The sequence below is a fragment of the Doryrhamphus excisus genome, linkage group LG6 (assembly GCF_037039965.1).
Source record: "Doryrhamphus excisus strain RoL-2023G ecotype Guam linkage group LG6, RoL_Dexc_Guam_v1.1, whole genome shotgun sequence".
Lineage (NCBI taxonomy): Eukaryota > Metazoa > Chordata > Actinopteri > Syngnathiformes > Syngnathidae > Doryrhamphus > Doryrhamphus excisus.
This window is the reverse complement of record NC_136362.1, coordinates 945,304-963,642: the sequence shown is the minus strand read 5'-3', so window position 1 is coordinate 963,642 and position 18,339 is coordinate 945,304. Positions and strand designations below refer to the sequence as shown.

Sequence of the window (18,339 nt, the reverse complement as noted above, 5' to 3'; positions counted from 1 at the left end):
TAGTGGTTATTGTTGGGTTTAGGGTTAGTGGTTAAGGTTGAGTTTAGGGTTAATGGTTAGACTTGAGTTTAGGATTAGAGTTGAGTTAAGGGTTAGGTGTTAGGGTTGGGTTTGGGATTATGGTTAGGGTTGAGTTTAGGGTTAGTGGTTAGGCTTGAGTTTAGGGTGATGGTTGACTTTAGGGTTAGTGGTTAGGGTTGGGTTAGGTTTAGGGGGTTGGGCTGGGTTTAGGGTTAGTTATTAGAAGTGAGTTTAGAATTAGGTTTAAGTTCAGCGGTAGTGATTAAAATTGAGTTTAGGGTTAGAGTTGAATTAAAGGTTAGGTGTTAGGGTTGGGTTTACGATTATGGTTAGGGTTGAGTTTAGGGTTAGTGGTTAGGCTTGAGTTTAGGGTGATGGTTGAGTTTAGGGTTAGTGGTTAGGGTTGGTGGTTAGTGTTGGGTTAGGTTTAGTGGTTCAGGTTGGGTTTAGGATTATGGTTAGGGTTGAGTATAGGTTTAGGGGTTAGGGCTGGGTTTAGGATTATGGTTAGGGTTGAGTATAGGTTTAAAGGTTAGGGCTGGGCTTTGGGTTAGTTTTTAGAACCGAGTTTAGGTTCAAGTTTAGAGTTAGTGGTTAGTGTTGGGTTTAGGATTAGTGGTTAAGGTTGAGTTTAGGGTTAATGGTTAGACTTGAGTTTAGGATTAGAGTTGAGTTAAAGGTTAGGTGTTCGGGTTCGGTTTAGGATTATGGTTAGGGTTGAGTTTAGGGTGATGGTTGAGTTTAGGGTTGGTGGTTAGTGTTGGGTTAGGTTTAGGGGTTCGGGCTGGGTTTAGGATTATGGTTAGGGTTGAGTTTAGGTTTAATATCAGTAATAATATTCAGTTCACAGAAATATATAATTATTTTTTTAATTTATATATTTTTTATTTTTTTAATTGATTGAACAAAAAAGGAGTAGGAAGAAGCAAAGCTTATTAAATCCTACCCCTCCATCTGGTACTTTTACAATCAGTAACTCTTACATTTGTTCACTTCCTGCTTTCCTAATATAATTTATTTTTTTTATTATTAAATTTTTTTTTACATTTTTTAAAAATAATTTATTGAACGATAAAAAAAACTGGTTGATAATTATCACTAATTTGCCGTTTGCCCGTGTGGACATCTGCTTGTCTCTCTGTGCCACACAGGCTGGATGACAAGAGGTATCACTCTGCATCTGTCTTTGAACATTAGTCCTCAAAGTCTGAAAATATGGGACCCCCTGGATTGGATGATTGGATTCATCTACCTGGGAAATTCAAGGCTTAATGATCCATGCGGGGGTTCAATGCCCTGAGAAAGTCTAGCCCCTGTTCCGGGTCCCTCGGAATACCGTGACTTCAAAGTGACCCGGCACGGGCTTGATCCGCTCAAGCCGAGGTCTGTGTAAACACCGGCCTGACACAATAGGACCAGACCGCCACATGGGGAATGTCATCGGGAATGTCATAGGGAATGTCGGCAAGGCTGGTTTCTTTCCCTTCATGTCTCCTTTTGCCAGGGATTGTTTGTTTTCCAACCTGCCGCCGCTGCCTGGTGCGGCCTTTCATCTGGCGCTCCGACACAGCGATGGGAGACACGTGAGGCAGCGGGGGGGGGGGGGGGGGGGTCGACAGATAGCGACAATGTCGTCAAGGGAGATCACACGCTTACTGGGGGGGGTACTATTTTTTCAAGCACGTGTGAGCTGGGGGGGGCCGACAAAAATAGACTGATGAGGATAGGAACAGAAAACCAACCAGTAATGTAATGACGAACTGGCTGCACGGTGGTCGAGTGGTTAGCGTAGACCTCACAGCTAGGACACCTGCGTTCAATTCCACCCTCGGCCATCTCTGTGTGGCGTTTGTATGTTGCAAGTGGTGTCTTTTACATTAAAAAATTAAACACTAGCATGCTAACAGCTAGCATTGCTTGCATGCTAACATTAGCGTTCACTTTGTTGCTATTTTCAAAGTATAAACTTACATAGAGTATTAACATGCTAACAGTTAATATACTTGTGTTATTAACAAGCTAATGTTAACATGTTAGCATTTTACCTTTTTTCATGGGTATTACCTTACATAAGGCTACACGGTGGTCGAGTGGTTAGCGCGCAGACCTCATAGCTAGGAAACCCGGGTTCAATCCCACCCTCGGCCATATAACAATTAGTATGCTAGTGTTATTAACAAGCTAATGCATTGACATGCTAACATGTTAGCATTTTAGCTATTTTCATAGGTATTACCTTACATAAGGCTGTGCGGCGGTCGAGTGGTTAGCGCGCAGACCTCACAGCTAGGAGACCCGGGTTCAATCCCACCCTCGGCCATCTAACAGTTAGTATGCTAGTGTTATTAACAAGCTAATGCATTGACATGCTAACATGTTAGCATTTTAGCTTTTTTCATGGGTATTACCTTACATAGGGCTGCACCGTGGTCGAGTGGTTAGCGTGCAGACTTCACAACTAGGAGACCCGGGTTCAATCCCACCCTCGGCCATCTAACAGTTAGTATGCTAGTGTTATTAACAAGCTAATGCATTGACATGCTAACATGTTAGCATTTTAGCTATTTTCATGGGTATTACCTTACATAAGGCTGCACGGCGGTCGAGTGGTTAGCGCGCAGACCTCACAGCTAGGAGACCCGGGTTCAATCCCACCCTCGGCCATCTAACAGTTAGTATGCTAGTGTTATTAACAAGCTAATGCATTGACATGCTAACATGTTAGCATTTTAGCTTTTTTCATGGGTATTACCTTACATAGGGCTGCACCGTGGTCGAGTGGTTAGCGCGCAGACCTCACAGCTAGGAGACCCGGGTTCAATCCCACCCTCGGCCATCTAACAGTTAGTATGCTAGTGTTATTAACAAGCTAATGCATTGACATGCTAACATGTTAGAATTTTAGCTATTTTCATGGGTATTACCTTACATAAGGCTGCACGGTGGTCGAGTGGTTAGCGCGCAGACTTCACAACTAGGAGACCCGGGTTCAATTCCACCCTCGGCTATCTCTGTGTGGAGTTTGCATGTTCTCCCCGTGCATGTGTGGGTTTTCTCCGGGTACTCCGGTTTCCTCCCACATTCCAAAAAAAAAACATGCTAGGTTAATTAGCGACTCCATATTGTCCATAGGTATGAATGTGAGTGTGAATGGTTGTTTGTCTATATGTACCCTGTGATTGGCTGGCCACCAGTCCAGGGTGGACCCCGCGTCTCGCACAAAGACAGCTGGGATAGGCTCCAGCACTTCCCAGCACCTTTTTTCATGAAGAAAATGAGACAGATGGATGACATTGGAGCACTCATTGTCGGGTACACTTTGTCAGAGGTAGCCGGATGTGAGGACGTGGCACAAAATGGGTAGTGGGAATGTGGTCATAAAAGGTATTTTGTGTGAAATACGTATTTAAAAACACTCGGGTTGAAGGGGTACGCCCCTGTACCAAAACCCATAAGACACCAACAAGATTTGGTAGAACTTTTGGAGATGGAAAAGATGAAGATGTGATAAAAATGATGATATGAACTCACCAACATTTCCTTCCGTCCAGTAAAAAGGAGACACTGATGAGCCGGGCGGCTGCACCAGTGGCGGCAGCGGGTGGCCCCCAAGGTGGGAGGACACGCCAACGAGACCTGATGATGGAGCAGAAAGTCGGCAAACTGATGTCTGGCTTCCAGCGCAGTTCCACCTCGGATGACGACTCCGGCTGCGCACTGGAAGAGTACGCTTGGGTACCGCCCGGTCTTCGCCCTGAGCAGGTGAGCGAAGATGAGGCATCCATCTAATCCAGTCTAATCCAGATAATAAAATAAAATAATTTTAAAAAATACAAAAGTAAAAAAAAAATAAAAAAAAAAACAAAATAAAATAACAAAATAATAAAAAAATAAACAAGTAAAACAAAAATAAAATAAAATAAAAAAACAATTTTTTTTATAATTTTTTTCATAAAATAAAGTTAAAAAAAGCCTAACCTTTTAAACGTAATATTTAAAAAAAAATTTTTAATAAAATAAAATAAAATAGGAAAGCAGGAAGTGAACAAATGTAACAGTTAGTGATTGTAAAAGTACCAGATGGAAGGGTAGGATTTAATAAAATAAAATAAAATTAAAAAGTAAAACAATAAATAAATAAATAAAATAACAAAATAAAATAACAAAATAATACAATTTTTTTTTTAAAAGTTAAAAAAAATATTTTATAAACTTTTTTATAAAATAAAGTTTAAAAAAAAACTAACCTTTTAAACGTAATATTTTAATTTTTATTATTTTTTAAAAATAAAATAAAATAAAATAAGAAAGCAGGAAGTGAACAAATATAACAGTTACTGATTGTAAAAGTACCAGATGGAGGGGTAGGATTTAATAAGCTTTGCTTCTTCCTACTCCTTTTGGACATGTGGAACTGGGAACTGATTATGGGATGCACTCAATTGGTTAGGGATGAGTTTAGGTTTAGGGATTTGGGCTGGGTTTAGGATTATGGTTAGGGTTGAGTATAGGTTTTGGGGTTAGGGCTGGGTTTAGGGTTAGTTTTTAGAACTGAGTTTAGGATTAGGTTTAAGTTTAGAGGTAGTGGTTAGTGTTGGGTTTAGGGTTAGTGGTTAAGGTTGAGTTTAGGGTTCATAGTTAGACTTGAGTTTAGGATTAGAGTTGAGGGTTACGTGTTAGAGTTGGGTTTAGGATTATGGTTAGGGTTGAGTATAGGTTTTGGGGTTAGGGCTGGGTTTAGGGTTAGTTTTTAGAACTGAGTTTAAGATTAGGTTTAAGTTTAGAGGTAGTGGTTAGTGTTGGGTTTAGGGTTAGTGGTTAAATTTGAGTTTAGGGTTCATAGTTAGACTTGAGTTTAGGATTAGAGTTGAGTTGAGGGTTACGTGTTAGAGTTGGGTTTAGGATTATGGTTAGGGTTGAGTTTAGGGTTAGTTTTTAGAACTGAGTTTAGGATTAGGTTTAAGCTTAGAGGTAGTGGTTAGTGTTGGGTTTAGGGTTAGTGGTTAAAGTTGAGTTTAGGGTTCATAGTTAGACTTGAGTTTAGGATTAGAGTTGAGTTAAGGGTTAGGTGTTAGGGTTGGGTTTAGGATTATAGTTAGGCTTGAGTTTAGGATGATGGTTGAGTTTAGAGTTAGTGGTTAAGGTTGGGTGGTTAGTGTTGGGTTAGGATTAGTGGTTAGGCTTGTGTTTAGGGTTAGGGTAGGTTTTAGGATTAGGGGTTAGTGTCGCATTTAGAGTTTTTCCCCTAGGATCGAGTCTAGGATCGAGTTTAGGGCTGGGGTCGGCCCTCCTGAACGGTAGGATTTAATAAGCTTTGCTTCTTCCTACTCCTTTTGGACATGTGGAACCGGGAACTGATTATGGGATGCATTTTTTGGTTCCAATCTAAATTAGCAGTTTTCCCAGCCTTCAACTCCATTCCTGTGAATTGCTCGGGCAAAGGAGCGTTCCCCATATACCAGGAATAAAAATAGATCCTCTTGATAGGGAATAAAAACAGCACTGACCTCGTTCTCATTCCGGACTAGGCTAGCGCTTGGCCCAGATAAGATGTACTCAGCAAGTCCACCTGAAGGCAACATTGTGGAGGTTTTCTTTGCAAACTGTTCTATGGTAAAGTCTGTTTGTGATTATTATTATTATTATTATTAGTTTTGGAGGACCTGGATTGGGAACTGGGGGGTGGGGGGGGCGACTTCTTAACAAGTCTTTTCCTCCCCAGATCCTGATCTCAGAGTCGACACACACGCATGGACACAAAACCTTAGAGCCCAACCATGTGGGGGCTTTTGTAGGGGTCAACTATAATGTCTTTACTGCACCCATTTGCCTTGAATGGGGCGTTCTGGGTCATCGGTATGGTAAGGAAACACATAGCCGACTACCCCCCAGCCCCCGGGGGGCTGGATGAGGGGGTCATAGAGACAGCAAAATGTGCATAATTTATAAGGGGGGGGGGGGGTAATGGGGTTTGATTGTCAGGCTAAATTGCTGTCGCTCCCCTTCTTTAGACGGCCCGAGCTGCAGGAAGTCCCCAGACACGGGGACCAGACCGTCCCACCTCTTTATCAGACCGCTTGTAATGTAATGGCCCCTCCCTCATAAAGTTTACCCCCCCATCGGTGGACCCCAAAAAGGTCAAAGTGGTCAAAGGTCCCTATAGAGACGAGCTCATGATTGGAAAAACTAAACCATCAAACTGATCCGACCTGTTGACCCGGTCTAAGTTTTAAGTGCTGATTTATGGAGAAGCCGGTCCTTGGCTATCATGGACTTGTTTGGCCGTCCTTCCTCAGGTCCAGTTGTACTTCTCCTGCCTGCCTGAGGAGAACATCCCATACGTCAACAGTCCTGCTGAGAAGCTCAGAATCAAGCAGCTCCTCCATCAACTTCCACCACACGACAACCAGGTGAGGATTAGGGTTAGGGTTGGCTTTAGGCTTACGACTAAGTGGCTAGTGTTGGGTTTAGGGTTTGTGGTTAAGGTTGAGTTTGAGTTTAGGGTTAGTTTTTTTAACTGATTTCAGGATTAGGTTTATGTTTAGAAGTAGTGGTTAGTGTTGGTTTAAGGGTTAGTGGTTAAGGTTGAGTTTAGGGTTTTGGTGTTGGGTTTAGGTTTAGATGTGAGGGTTGGGTTTAGGATTATGGTTAGGGATGAGTTTAGGTTTAGGGGTTAGGGCTGGGTTTAGGCTCATGACTAAGTGGTTAGTATTGGGTTTAGGGTTTGTGGTTAAGGTTGAGTTTAGGGTTAGTTTTTAGAACTGATTTCAGGATTAGGTTTAAGTTTACAGGTAGTGGTTAGTGTTGGGTTAAGGGTTTGTGGTTAAGTTTGAGTTTAGGATTAGTTTTTAGAACTGAGTTTAGGATTAGGTTTAAGTTTAGAGGTAGTGGTTAGTGTTGGGTTAAGGGTTAGTGGTTAAGGTTGAGTTTAGGGTTAATGGTTAGAAGTTTAGGATGAGGGTTGAGTTTAGGGTTAGGTTTTAGGGTTGGGTTTAGGATTATGGTTAGGGATGAGTTTAGGTTTAGGGCTGGGTTTAGGACTAAGTGGTTAGTGTTGAGTTTAGGGTTAGTTTTTAGAACTGAGTTTAGGATTAGGTTTAAGTTTAGAGGTAGTGGTTAGTGTTGGTTTAAGGATTTGTGGTTAAGGTTGAGTTTAGGGTTAATGGTTAGACTTGAGTTTAGGATTAGGGTTGAGTTTAGTTAGTTGTTAGGGTTGGGTTTAGGATTATGGTTAGGGATGAGTTTAGGTTTAGGGGTTAGGGTTGGGTTTAGGATTACCACTAAGTGGTTAGTGTTGGGTTTAGGGTTTGTGGTTAAGGTTGAGTTTAGGGTTAATGGTTAGAAGTTTAGGATGAGGGTTGAGTTTAGGGTTAGGTTTAGGATTATGGTTAGGGATGAGTTTAGGTTTAGGATTATGGTTAGGGCTGAGTTTAGGTTTAGGGGTTAGGGCTGGGTTTAGGTTTAGGACTAAGTGGTTAGTGTTGAGTTTAGGGTTAGTTTTTAGAACTTAGTTTAGGATTAGGTTTAAATTCAGAGGTAGTGGTTAGTGTTGGGTTTAGGGTTGGTGGTTAAGATTGAGTTTAGGGTTAGGGTTGAGTTTAGGGTTAGTTGTTAGGGTTGGGTTTAGAATTATGGTTAGGGATGAGTTTAGGTTTAGGGGTTAGGGTTGGGTTGAGGTTTAGGACTAAGTGGTTAGTGTTGGGTTTAGGGTTTGTGGCTAAGGTTGAGTTTAGGGTTAGTTTTTAGAACTGGGTTTAGGATTATGTTTAAATTTAGAGGTAGTGTTTAGTGTTGGGTTTAGAGTTAGGGTTATTGGTTAAGGTTGAGTTTAGGATTAGAGTTGAGTTAAGGGTTAGGTGTTAGGGTTGGGTTTAGGATTATGGTTGAGTTTAGGGTTAGTGTTGGGTTAGTGGTTCAGGTTGCGGTTAGGATTAGTGGTTAGGCTTGAGTTTAGGGTATGTTTTAGGATTACGGGTTAGTGTTAGGTTTAGAGGTTGTGATGAGGATTGAGTCTAGTGTTGCGTTTAGAGTTTATCCCCTTGGACTGAGTCTAGGGTTAATGGTTGAGTTTAGGGCTGGGGTCGGCTCTCCTGAACCAAATGAATGAGACTAACCAAGGTTCTACTGTAGCTGGATTCCTGTCATCGTGGAGCATTTAGTGGGGGTCAAGGATTTGATTGAGGATTCAAGGGGTCTTTATGTGGTTAGTGTTGGTTTTAGGGCTGTGGAACTACGGTCCCACTTTGCCCTTCTTCTCCATTTCTCTGGAATATGTTTTTTTTGTTGTCAAAGTCTGCTTTGCTTCTTGTTAAGTCTTTGGGAAACGCCAAGGGGGCTTGTTGTAAAAAATCAGGTTCTCAATCAGGGCTGGGGGTGGAGGTTGTGGGGGGGCGACTTGCTAGGGCATGAGGAAGGGCAAGCCGGGGTCAAGAGTCGCCTTTGTTCCCCTTTCTCAAGCCCAAATTTACAACCTTGTACTCCTTCAGTCCACTGATTGGTGGAGTACAAGTCACAATCATGTCCTTCACTGGCAGGTCGGTTATTGCCAGGCCCTCAGTGAGGAGGAGAAGAAGGAGCTCCAGATGTTCAGCATCCAGAGGAAGAAGGAGGCCCTGGGGAGGGGCACACCCAAAATGCTGCCCTGCCATCGGATGGACAGCGTTTGTGAGCATGTACGTTTACACAGCGTCAGTTTGCTTTCACTTGGAATTATGGTACTGATATTATGATATTAGGATATTATGATAGGGCTGGGTTTGGGATTATGGTTAGGGATGAGTTCAGGGGTTAGGGCTGGGTTTAGGGTTAGTTTTTAGAACTGAGTTTAGGATTAGGTTTAAGTTTAGCGGTAGTGGGTTAGTGTTGGGTTTAGGGTTAGTGGTTAGACTTGAGTTTAGGATTAGAGTTGAGTTAAAGGTTGGGTGTTAGGGTTGGGTTTAGGATTATGGTTAGGGATGAGTTTAGGTTTAGGGGTTTGGGCTGGGTTTAGGATTATGGTTAGGGAAGAGTTTAGGGGTTAGGGCTGGGTTTAGGGTTAGTTTTTAGAACTGACTTTAGGATTAGGTTTAAGTTTAGCGGTAGTGGTTAGTGTTGGGTTTAAGGTTAGTAGTTAGACTTGAGTTTAGGATTAGAGTTGAGTTAAGGGTTAGTTGTTAGGGTTGGGTTTAGGATTATGGTTAGGGATGAGTTTAGGTTTAGAGGTTCGGGCTGGGTTTAGGATTATGGTTAGGGATGAGTTTAGGGGTTAGGGCTGGGTTTAGGGTTAGTTTTTAGAACTGAGTTTAGGATTAGGTTTAAGTTTAGCGGCAGTGGTTAGTGTTGGGTTTAGGGTTAGTGGTTAAGGTTGAGTTTAGGATTAGAGTTGAGTTCAGGGTTTGGTGTGAGGGTTGGGTTTAGGATTATGGTTAGGGATGAGTTTAGGTTTAGGGGTTCGGGCTGGGTTTAGGATTATGGTTAGGGATGAGTTTAGGGGTTAGGGCTGGGTTTAGGGTTAGTTTTTAGAACTAAGTTTAGGATTAGGTTTAAGTTTAGCGGTTGTGGTTAGTGTTGGGTTTAGGGTTAGTGGTTAGACTTGAGTTAAGGTTTAGGTGTTAGGATTATGGTTAGGAATGAGTTTAGGGTTTGTGGTTAGGCTTGAGTTTAGGATGATGGTTGAGTTTAGGGTTAGTGGTTAGAGTTGGTGGTTAGTGTTGGGTTAGGTTTAGGGGTTCGGGCTGGGTTTAGGATTATGGTTAGGGATGAGTTTAGGTTTAGGGGTTGGGGCTGGGTTTAGGGTTAGTTTTTAGAACTGAGTTTAGGATTAGATTTAAGTTTAGCGGTAGTGGTTGCTGTTGGGTTTAGGGTTAGTGGTTAGGGTTGATTTTAGGGTTAGTGGTTAGGCTTGAGTTTAGGATGATGGTTGAGTTTAGGGTTAGTGGTTAGTGTTGGGTTAGGTTTAGGGGTTCGGGCTGGGTTGAGGATTATGGTTTGGGTTGAGTATAGGTTTAGGGCTGGGTTTAGGGTTAGTTTTTAGAACTGAGTTTAGGATTAGGTTTAAATTTAGCGGTAGTGGTTAGTGTTGGGTTTAGGGTTAATGGTTAAGGTTGAGTTTAGGGTTAATGGTTAGACTTGAGTTTAGGATTAGAGTTGAGTTAAGGGTTAGGGTTGGGTTTAGGATTATGTTTAGGGTTGAGTTTAGGTTTAGGGGTTCGGGCTGAGTTTAGGATTATGGTTAGGGTTGAGTTTAGGTTTAGTGCTGGGTTTAGGGTTATGGTTAGGGTTGCTAATAATTCATGCTAGCACACTGCCTGCCACGTAATCAAAAACATTATCATCTTTTCCAGAGATTTGTGGGTCCATGTGAGTGTGGGTGGTCTATCATGTGGTACCACTATGACAGACCACCCACTAACATTTTCCATCAGTCTCATCTTGACAACAAAAAAAGTTGTCTATTCTGTCACTAATCGCCCCCGTGATCATCGTTCAGTGCGGCAAGAACATCAATGGCGGCGAAATGGTGGTGTTGGCATCCAGATCGGTTCCTGGGATGTGTTGGCATCCGGCTTGCTTCACCTGCTCCACGTGTAGCGAGCTGCTGGTGGATTTGATCTACTTCTACCACAACGGGAAGATACACTGTGGAAGGCATCACGCCGAGCTCCTCAAACCTCGGTGCACAGCCTGCGATGAGGTAAAGCATGATTCTGTAGTAGACTTTTAATCGCCTTTTCATGGAAGTAAATAATAATTAATAAAATTAAATAAAAAAACAACTTAATTTTTTAATTAAATGAACATTTTATTTTCTATTTAAATTATTTTAGGAAAGCAGGAAGTGAACAAATGTAACAGTCACTGATCATTAGAATGTCAGAGAAGAAATGGTCACACTAAAAATATGGTTTGATGATAATAGATTGTCCTTGAACTAAATAAAACTAAAATCTAAATTAAATTAAGAAAGCAGGAAGTGAACAAATGTAACCGTTACTGATTGTAAAAGTACCAGATGGAGGGGTAGCATTTAATAAGCTTTGCTTCACCTCAAAGTCCCGCTAAATTTAAATAAATACATAAATACACAAACATATACATAAATAAATAAAAATAATTTAAAAATTGTTTTTTAAAAAAAACTTAAATATATTAGGAAAGCAGGAAGTGAACAAATGTAACAGTTACTGATTGTAAAAGTATCAGATGGAGGGGTAGGATTTAATAAGCTTTGCTTCACCTTTAAGTCCCGCTAAATTTAAATAAAGAAATAAAAAATTAAATTAATAAAAAAATGTATAAAAAAACAAACTATATTTGGAAAGCAGGAAGTGAACAAATGTAACAGTTACTGATCATTAGAATGTCAGAGAAGAAATGGTCACACTAAAAATATGGTTTGATAATAGATTGTCCTTGAACTAAATAAAACTAAAATCTAAATTAAATTAAATTAAGAAAGCAGGAAGTGAACAAATGTAACCGTTACTGATTGTAAAAGTACCAGATGGAGGGGTAGCATTTAATAAGCTTTGCTTCACCTCAAAGTCCCGCTAAATTTAAATAAATACATAAATATTTACATTAATAAATAAATAAAAATAATCAAAAAAATGAAATCAAAAATGTTTTTAAAAAAACTTAAATTATATTAGGAAAGCAGGAAGTGAACAAATGTAACAGTTACTGATCATTAGAATGTCAGAAGAAATGGTCACACTAAAAATATGGTTTGATGATAATAGATTGTCCTTGAACCTAAATAAAAATAAAAATAAAAATAAAAATAAAAATAAAAATAAAAATAAAAATAAAAATAACAATAAAAATAAAAATAAAAATAAAAATAAATTTTAATTTTAATTTTTTTCAAATTAAAAATAATTAAAAATAAAATAAAATAAAATAAAATAAAATAAAACAAAATAACAAAACAAAACAAAATAAAATAATAAAAAATTAAAAATTAAAAAAAGTCAAAAAAAGTCAAAAAAAATAATTAAAAATAAAATAAAACAAAATAAAATTAAAAAATAAATAAAAAGTAAAAATATATATATATATATATTTTATTATTAAAGTTTAAAAAAAACGTAAACTATATTAGGAAAGCAGGAAGTGAAAAAATGTAACAGTTACTGATTGTAAAAGTACCAGATGGAGGAGTAGGATTTAATAAGCTTTGCTTCTTCCTACTCCTTTTGGACATGTGGAACTGGGAACTGTACACAAAGTGTATTACATAAACGTGGTCAACTACTGCGTATCTTTTGCCTTCAGATTATATTTGCAGACGAGTGCACGGAGGCTGAGGGGCGCCACTGGCACATGAAGCACTTCTCCTGTTTTGAATGTGATACGGTTCTGGGGGGACAGCGCTACATCATGAAGAACGGCAGACCCTACTGCTGTGGCTGCTTCGAGTCGCTCTATGCGGAATTCTGTGAGGCTTGCGGAGAACATATCGGTAAGTTTAGCATTCGCGCAATGATCTTATCCTTCGGTATCTGCCAGGAATGTACGACTCTAGCTTCGGTTTTCTCGATAATTTCCGACTTTTCAGGTGTTGATAATGCCCAGATGACCTACGACGGTCTCCACTGGCATGCCACCGAGACCTGTTTCAGCTGTGCCCAGTGTAAGAGCTCCCTCATGGGGTGCCCCTTCCTGCCACACCAAGGTCGCATCTACTGCTCCAAAGCCTGCAGTCTGGGAGAAGACACACAAGCATCCGATTCCTCGGACTCGGCCTTCCAGTCGGCGCGCTCCCGGGAGTCGCGTCGTAACATACGTATGGGCAAAAGCAGCCGGTCAGGTGATCAATGCCGACAGTCGCTTCTCTTTTCGCCGGCGGTCAACTACAAGTTTCCTGGATTCAGCGGAAACTTTGAGGACACCATAACTAACAAGTTCACACATTTGAACTTATCTGATGAGCATTTCTGGAGGGGGAGTGGTGAGGAAACCGAGACGGAGGAGTGGGCGGAGCATGAAGACTACATGACTCAGCTACTGTTGAAATTCGGGGAAAACGGGGTCTTCAGACAGAACAATGACCGCAGACCTACGAATGTTTGGGTTGTAGAAAGGGAAGCAAAACTAAAACCGGAGTCCTTCAAAGATGCTAACAGCGACGGAGAAGGAAGAGGAAGTCTAGCCAGTAAGAAGTACCAGGCTGACATGTACTGGGCCCAGTCTCAGGACGGACTGGGGGACTCGGCTTACGGTAGTCATCCAGGCCCGGCTAGCAACAGAAAGATCCAAGAGTTGGAGCTAGACCATGGGGCTGGATCTTTGGAGTGCATCCCAGACCAGTTCAAGAAGACGGATCAGAGTGTCCGAGACTCCATGGACTCATTGGCTCTCTCGAATATTACCGGTGAGAAGCGTCACAACATAATAATCATTTCATTCCACGAGTATGTAGAAGTATTCTGAATGCGTTCTCCTTTCTTAGGGACTTCGGTTGATGGTGATACCAAAGACCGGTCTTTGGTTTTCTCCATGCATGGCTTCCACGATCTGGAGACTGAGGACTGCGAGAACACAAGCAACATGGGAACCCTTAACTCCTCCATGTTACACAGGAGTTCAAATTCCCTGAAGAGTCTTGCATCTGAGCAGGAAGAGGAAGTGGAGGGAAATGTTCCAGAAGTTCCAGCAATGGAGGACACACCCAAACCACATGTACCAACCCTAAGGAGGTCACGTTCACAGTCTAGGCACCAGCAGGTGAAATTTTCAGACGACGTTATCGACCGTTACGTCGACCTCCCGATGCGGCAACCCCCCATGAGTGAACGGACTCGCCGGAGAGCGTTCCATTTTGAGGAGCGGGGCCAGGAAGTTGACTCCAGGGGACACGGTCGCCATCACAGGAGGCGTCACAGCCGCAAGTCTCGCTCGGATAACGCTCTTAATCTTCTACCCAAAGAGAGGGGCTACAAAGCGGACCACAGTGGGCATCGGAAAGAACTGGTTTTCCACGGACACACACCTGCTGCTACCGGGTCAGACTACAGGCTTCACGGCTCAGCCATGGGGAGGTTCTTAGATCTGTGCAGGGACCATGACGACTGGTGCTCTACATGTTCATCCTCTTCCTCCGATTCAGAGGAGGAGGGTTTCTTCCTGGGTCAGCCGATCCCTCAACCGAGACCGCTTAGACATTACTATGCTGAAGGTCTACCCAGCCCGGTTCCGGACCTGTCCTCCCCTCCGTATGACCAATGGACTAAATTCAAAAACAAAGGACATAAGAGTAAAAACTGCATCATATCTTAGGCTTTGGTCTCACAGTTGGGTTCTTCTTCAGTAACATGATTGCTATATCATATTTCAATATGAACTTCTGTGGCTGCTAAATTAATACAATATTGAGTAACTTCAGAGTAATCCATATTTATAATTAAACATGTAAATATTCATTCATTCATTTTCTACCGTTTATCCTTAACGAGAGTCGCAAAGGGTGCTGGAGCCTATCCCAGCTGTCTTGGGGCGAGAGAGGCGGGGTACACCCTGGACTGGTGGCCAGCCAATCACAGGGCACATATAGACAAACAACCATTCACACTCACATTCATACCTATGGACAATTTGGAGTCGCTAATTAACCTAGCATGTTTTTTTTGGAATGTGGGAGGAAACCGGAGTACCCGGAGAAAACCCACGCATGCACGGGGAGAACATGCAAATGCCACACATGTAAGGTAATACCCATGAAAATAGCTAAAATGCTAACATGTTAACATTAGCTTGTTAACTACACAAGCATACTAACTGTTAGCATGCTAACACTTAAGTTTGGGGGAGGAAACCGGGGAGAACATGCAGACTCCACACAGAGATGGCCGAGGGTGGGATTAAACTCGGGTTCTCCTAGCTGTGAGGTCTGCTAACCACTTCACCACTGTGCAGCCTTATGTAAGGTAATACCCAAAAAATAGCTAAAATGCTAACATGTTAACATTAGCTTGTTAATAACACAAGCATACTAACTGTTAGCATGTTAACACTCTATGTAAGTTTGGGGGAGGAAACCGGGGAGAACATGCAAACTCCACACAGAGATGGCCGAGGGTGGGATTGAACTCAGGTCTCCTAGCTGTGAGGTCTGCACGCTAACCACTTGACCCCCGTGCAGCCCATGAAAATAACAAACATATTAAAAATATATAAACGCTTATTTAGTAAACAGTTAAAGGGGACCTATTGTGCTAATTTCTGGGCCCTTTGTATTGAATTGTGGACTTCTATAGAGCAGTTACACACAATAACATCTAGTTCTTCCAGAATCTGCACCTATTCAGCTGTATTTCTTTGGGTTTCTTGGTTCCTGCAAAAACGCTAATTTTTTTACTCTCGACTTAAACCGAGGTCACAACCGCACGTACGATCTTTTGGACGTGCGATTTTAAGAACATAGTTGTGGTGAGTAATATCAGGAGTAATATCACCACCACCCAACGTATAACCAGTAAGCGGAACCAGTCAGCGGAACCAGTAAGCGGTGTGTCTTGCTAGCTTGCAGTCTTTGTATGTTGGCAATTTTATCCCCAGGGCTATATTGGGAACTTATATCCGCAATAAACGAGGGAACACTGTATTTAATAGAGATGTCCGATATCGGTACCGATAATTATCTGCAACGGTTGATATCGGTATCAGATTTTTCCGGATCATGAAAACAGATATATAACGGATATCATTCCGCCACTGGAGATATGTCATTTTATACATACCGATATCAGCTGATATCGGTATCAAAAATTGAGAGTTCAACAATCGGTTTTCGGCAAAAACGCCAGTATCGGAAATCCCTAGTATTTACATATTACAATACAAACATAGCCAAGTACAGTACATTGATGAGCAACAGTAGACCATCAACTAACTGGTTTCCTCCCAGTCCAGGCAGTCTTTAACTGGCAAGTGTCTGTAATAAACCCATTTCTATTGTAACATGTATAAATGTATAAACTGGAGTATAAGGTTATTTTAATAAAAATGTCATTTGTGTGTACTTGACCCCACTCCCGCCAACATGTACAAAAACTAAACAAATAATTTCATTTTAGGTCAATTTTTATTTGAAAGCTAATATGATTTTGTAGTTTAAAATTGGATAAGTTAGCAAACAGTTAAATATTGTTTATATTGGTCCAAGAATACTGCTAAAAGGCATCGCTAGCATCCATTTAAAATATTCACTCATTCCTTCTCTATGCTGTGTGTATACTTGTGTTCGCTAAGCTAGCTGGGGGAGGCTGTACGCTGGAGCCTAGGCAGGGTCACCAGCCAATCACAGGGCTCCTCATACATATGCCAGCATCTACAGTACACAGTATACCCTCTAAGAATAATTGCCACTAATCATTTAAATACTGTGCTGCTCACGAGTCAGTGAGGAAACGATAGCTCTGTCTTTGGCGGGAACCAATCACCCGCCAATCACAAGCTCTCAATGCAACGAGCTCGCCAACCCACTGGGGAAAATCACAGGAAGTCACTCAGTATAACAGATGTCCTCGTACAAAGAAAGCTACAATCATCACACAGCGACTTGACACTGAAAAGGTAGCAATGCAATGCATAATGGGAAGCGGTTCTTGTATTGTATATATATCCGATCTAGTTTTTGAGTATTACGTTTCTGTGTAATGATTTGTAGCATTCTATCAAAGATGACACCGGGAATCGGACTGTTATTTTGAGTAATGACCTGCGATATCCGATGGGCTTAATCACCAGTGCCGTTTATACGCCGGAAATTACAGTAATTATTCAATAATCAGAAACAGGTTTTCTATGCTAACTACCAAAATATTTGATGTAACATTGACTCATATACAGTGAAGAAAATAAGTATTTGAACACCCTGCTATATTGCTATTTCTCCCACTTAGAAATCATGGAGGGGTCTGAAATTTTCATCGTAGGTGCATGTCCACTGTGAGAGAGATAAACTAAAAAGAAAAATCCAGAAATCACAATGCATGATTTTTTTACAATTTATTTGTGTGATACAGCTGCAAATAAGTATTTGAACACCTGTGTATCATCTAGAATTCTGACCCTGAAAGACCTGTTAGTCTGCCCATTAGAAGTCCACCTGCACTCCATGTATCATCCTGAATCAGATGCACCTGTTTGAGGTCGTTAGCTGCATAAAGACACCTGTCCACCCCATACAATCAGTAAGACTTTAACTTGTAACATGGCGAAGACCAAAGAGCTGTCCAAAGACACCAGAGACAAAATTGTACACCTCCACAAGGCTGGAAAGGGCTACGGAGCAATTACCAAGCAGCTTGGTGAAAAAAGGTCCACTGTTGGAGCTATCATTAGAAAATGGAAGAAGCTAAACATGACGGTCAATCTCAATCGGAGTGGAGCCCCATGCAAGATATCACCTCGTGGGGTCTCAATGATTCTAAGAAAGGTGAGGAATCAGCCCAGAACTACACGACAGGACTTGGTCAATGACCTGAAAAGAGCTGGGACCACCGTTTCCAAGGTTACTGTAGGTAATACACTAAGACGTCATGATGTGAAATCATGCATGGCACGAAAGGTTCCCCTGCTTAAACCAGCACATGTCAAGGCCCGTCTTAAGTTTGCATATGACCATTTGGATGATACAGAGGAGTCATGGGAGAAAGTTTTATGGTCAGATGAGACCAAAATAGAACTTTTTGGTCATAATTCCAATAAGCGTGTTTGGAGGAAGAAGAATGAAGAGTACAATCCGAAGAACACCATCCCTACTGTGAAGCATGGGGGTGGTAGCATCATGCTTTGGGGGTGTTTTTCTGCACATGGGACAGGACGAGTGCACTGCATTAAAGAGAGGATGACTGGGGCCGTGTATTGTGAGATTTTGGGGAACAACCTCCTTCCCTCTGTCAGAGCATTGAAGATGGGTCGTGGCTGGGTCTTCCAACACGACAACGACCCGAAGCACACAGCCAGGAAAACCAAGGAGTGGCTCCGTAAGAAGCATATCAAGGTTCTAGCATGGCCCAGCCAGTCTCCAGACCTGAACCCAATCGAAAATCTTTGGAGGGAGCTCAAACTCCGTGTTTCTCAGCGACAGCCCAGAAACCTGACTGATCTAGAGAAGATCTGTGTGGAGGAGTGGGCCAAGATCCCTCCTGCAGTGTGTGCAAACCTGGTGAAAAACTACAGGAAATGTTTGACCTCTGTAATAGCAAACAAAGGCTACTGTACCAAATATTAACATTCATTTTCTCAGGTGTTCAAATACTTATTTGCAGCTGTATCACACAAATAAATTGTTAAAAAATCATGCATTGTGATTTCTGGATTTTTCTTTTTAGT

The 18,339-nt window shown here is 41.6% G+C and overlaps 1 protein-coding gene across 3 annotated transcripts in view; it reads left to right on the top strand.

The window, feature by feature from the left end:
• LOC131138513 (prickle-like protein 1) overlaps positions 1–15,923 on the top strand; it is a 33,417-nt gene extending 17,494 nt beyond the window's left edge. For 2 of the 3 annotated variants that reach the window (XM_078791066.1, XM_078791067.1), the window contains exons 2-7: positions 3,573–3,783; positions 6,318–6,431; positions 8,556–8,693; positions 10,490–10,693; positions 12,277–13,375; positions 13,454–15,923. In XM_078791066.1, the coding sequence (XP_078647192.1) occupies positions 3,589–3,783; positions 6,318–6,431; positions 8,556–8,693; positions 10,490–10,693; positions 12,277–13,375; positions 13,454–14,280 (2,577 nt within the window). In that variant the 5' untranslated portion in view covers positions 3,573–3,588 and the 3' untranslated portion in view covers positions 14,281–15,923. The remainder of the gene's footprint in view (positions 1–3,572; positions 3,784–6,317; positions 6,432–8,555; positions 8,694–10,489; positions 10,694–12,276; positions 13,376–13,453) is intronic. The other variant, XM_058087483.2, reaches the window with a different exon arrangement.
• The last annotated feature ends 2,416 nt before the right edge of the window (positions 15,924–18,339 follow it).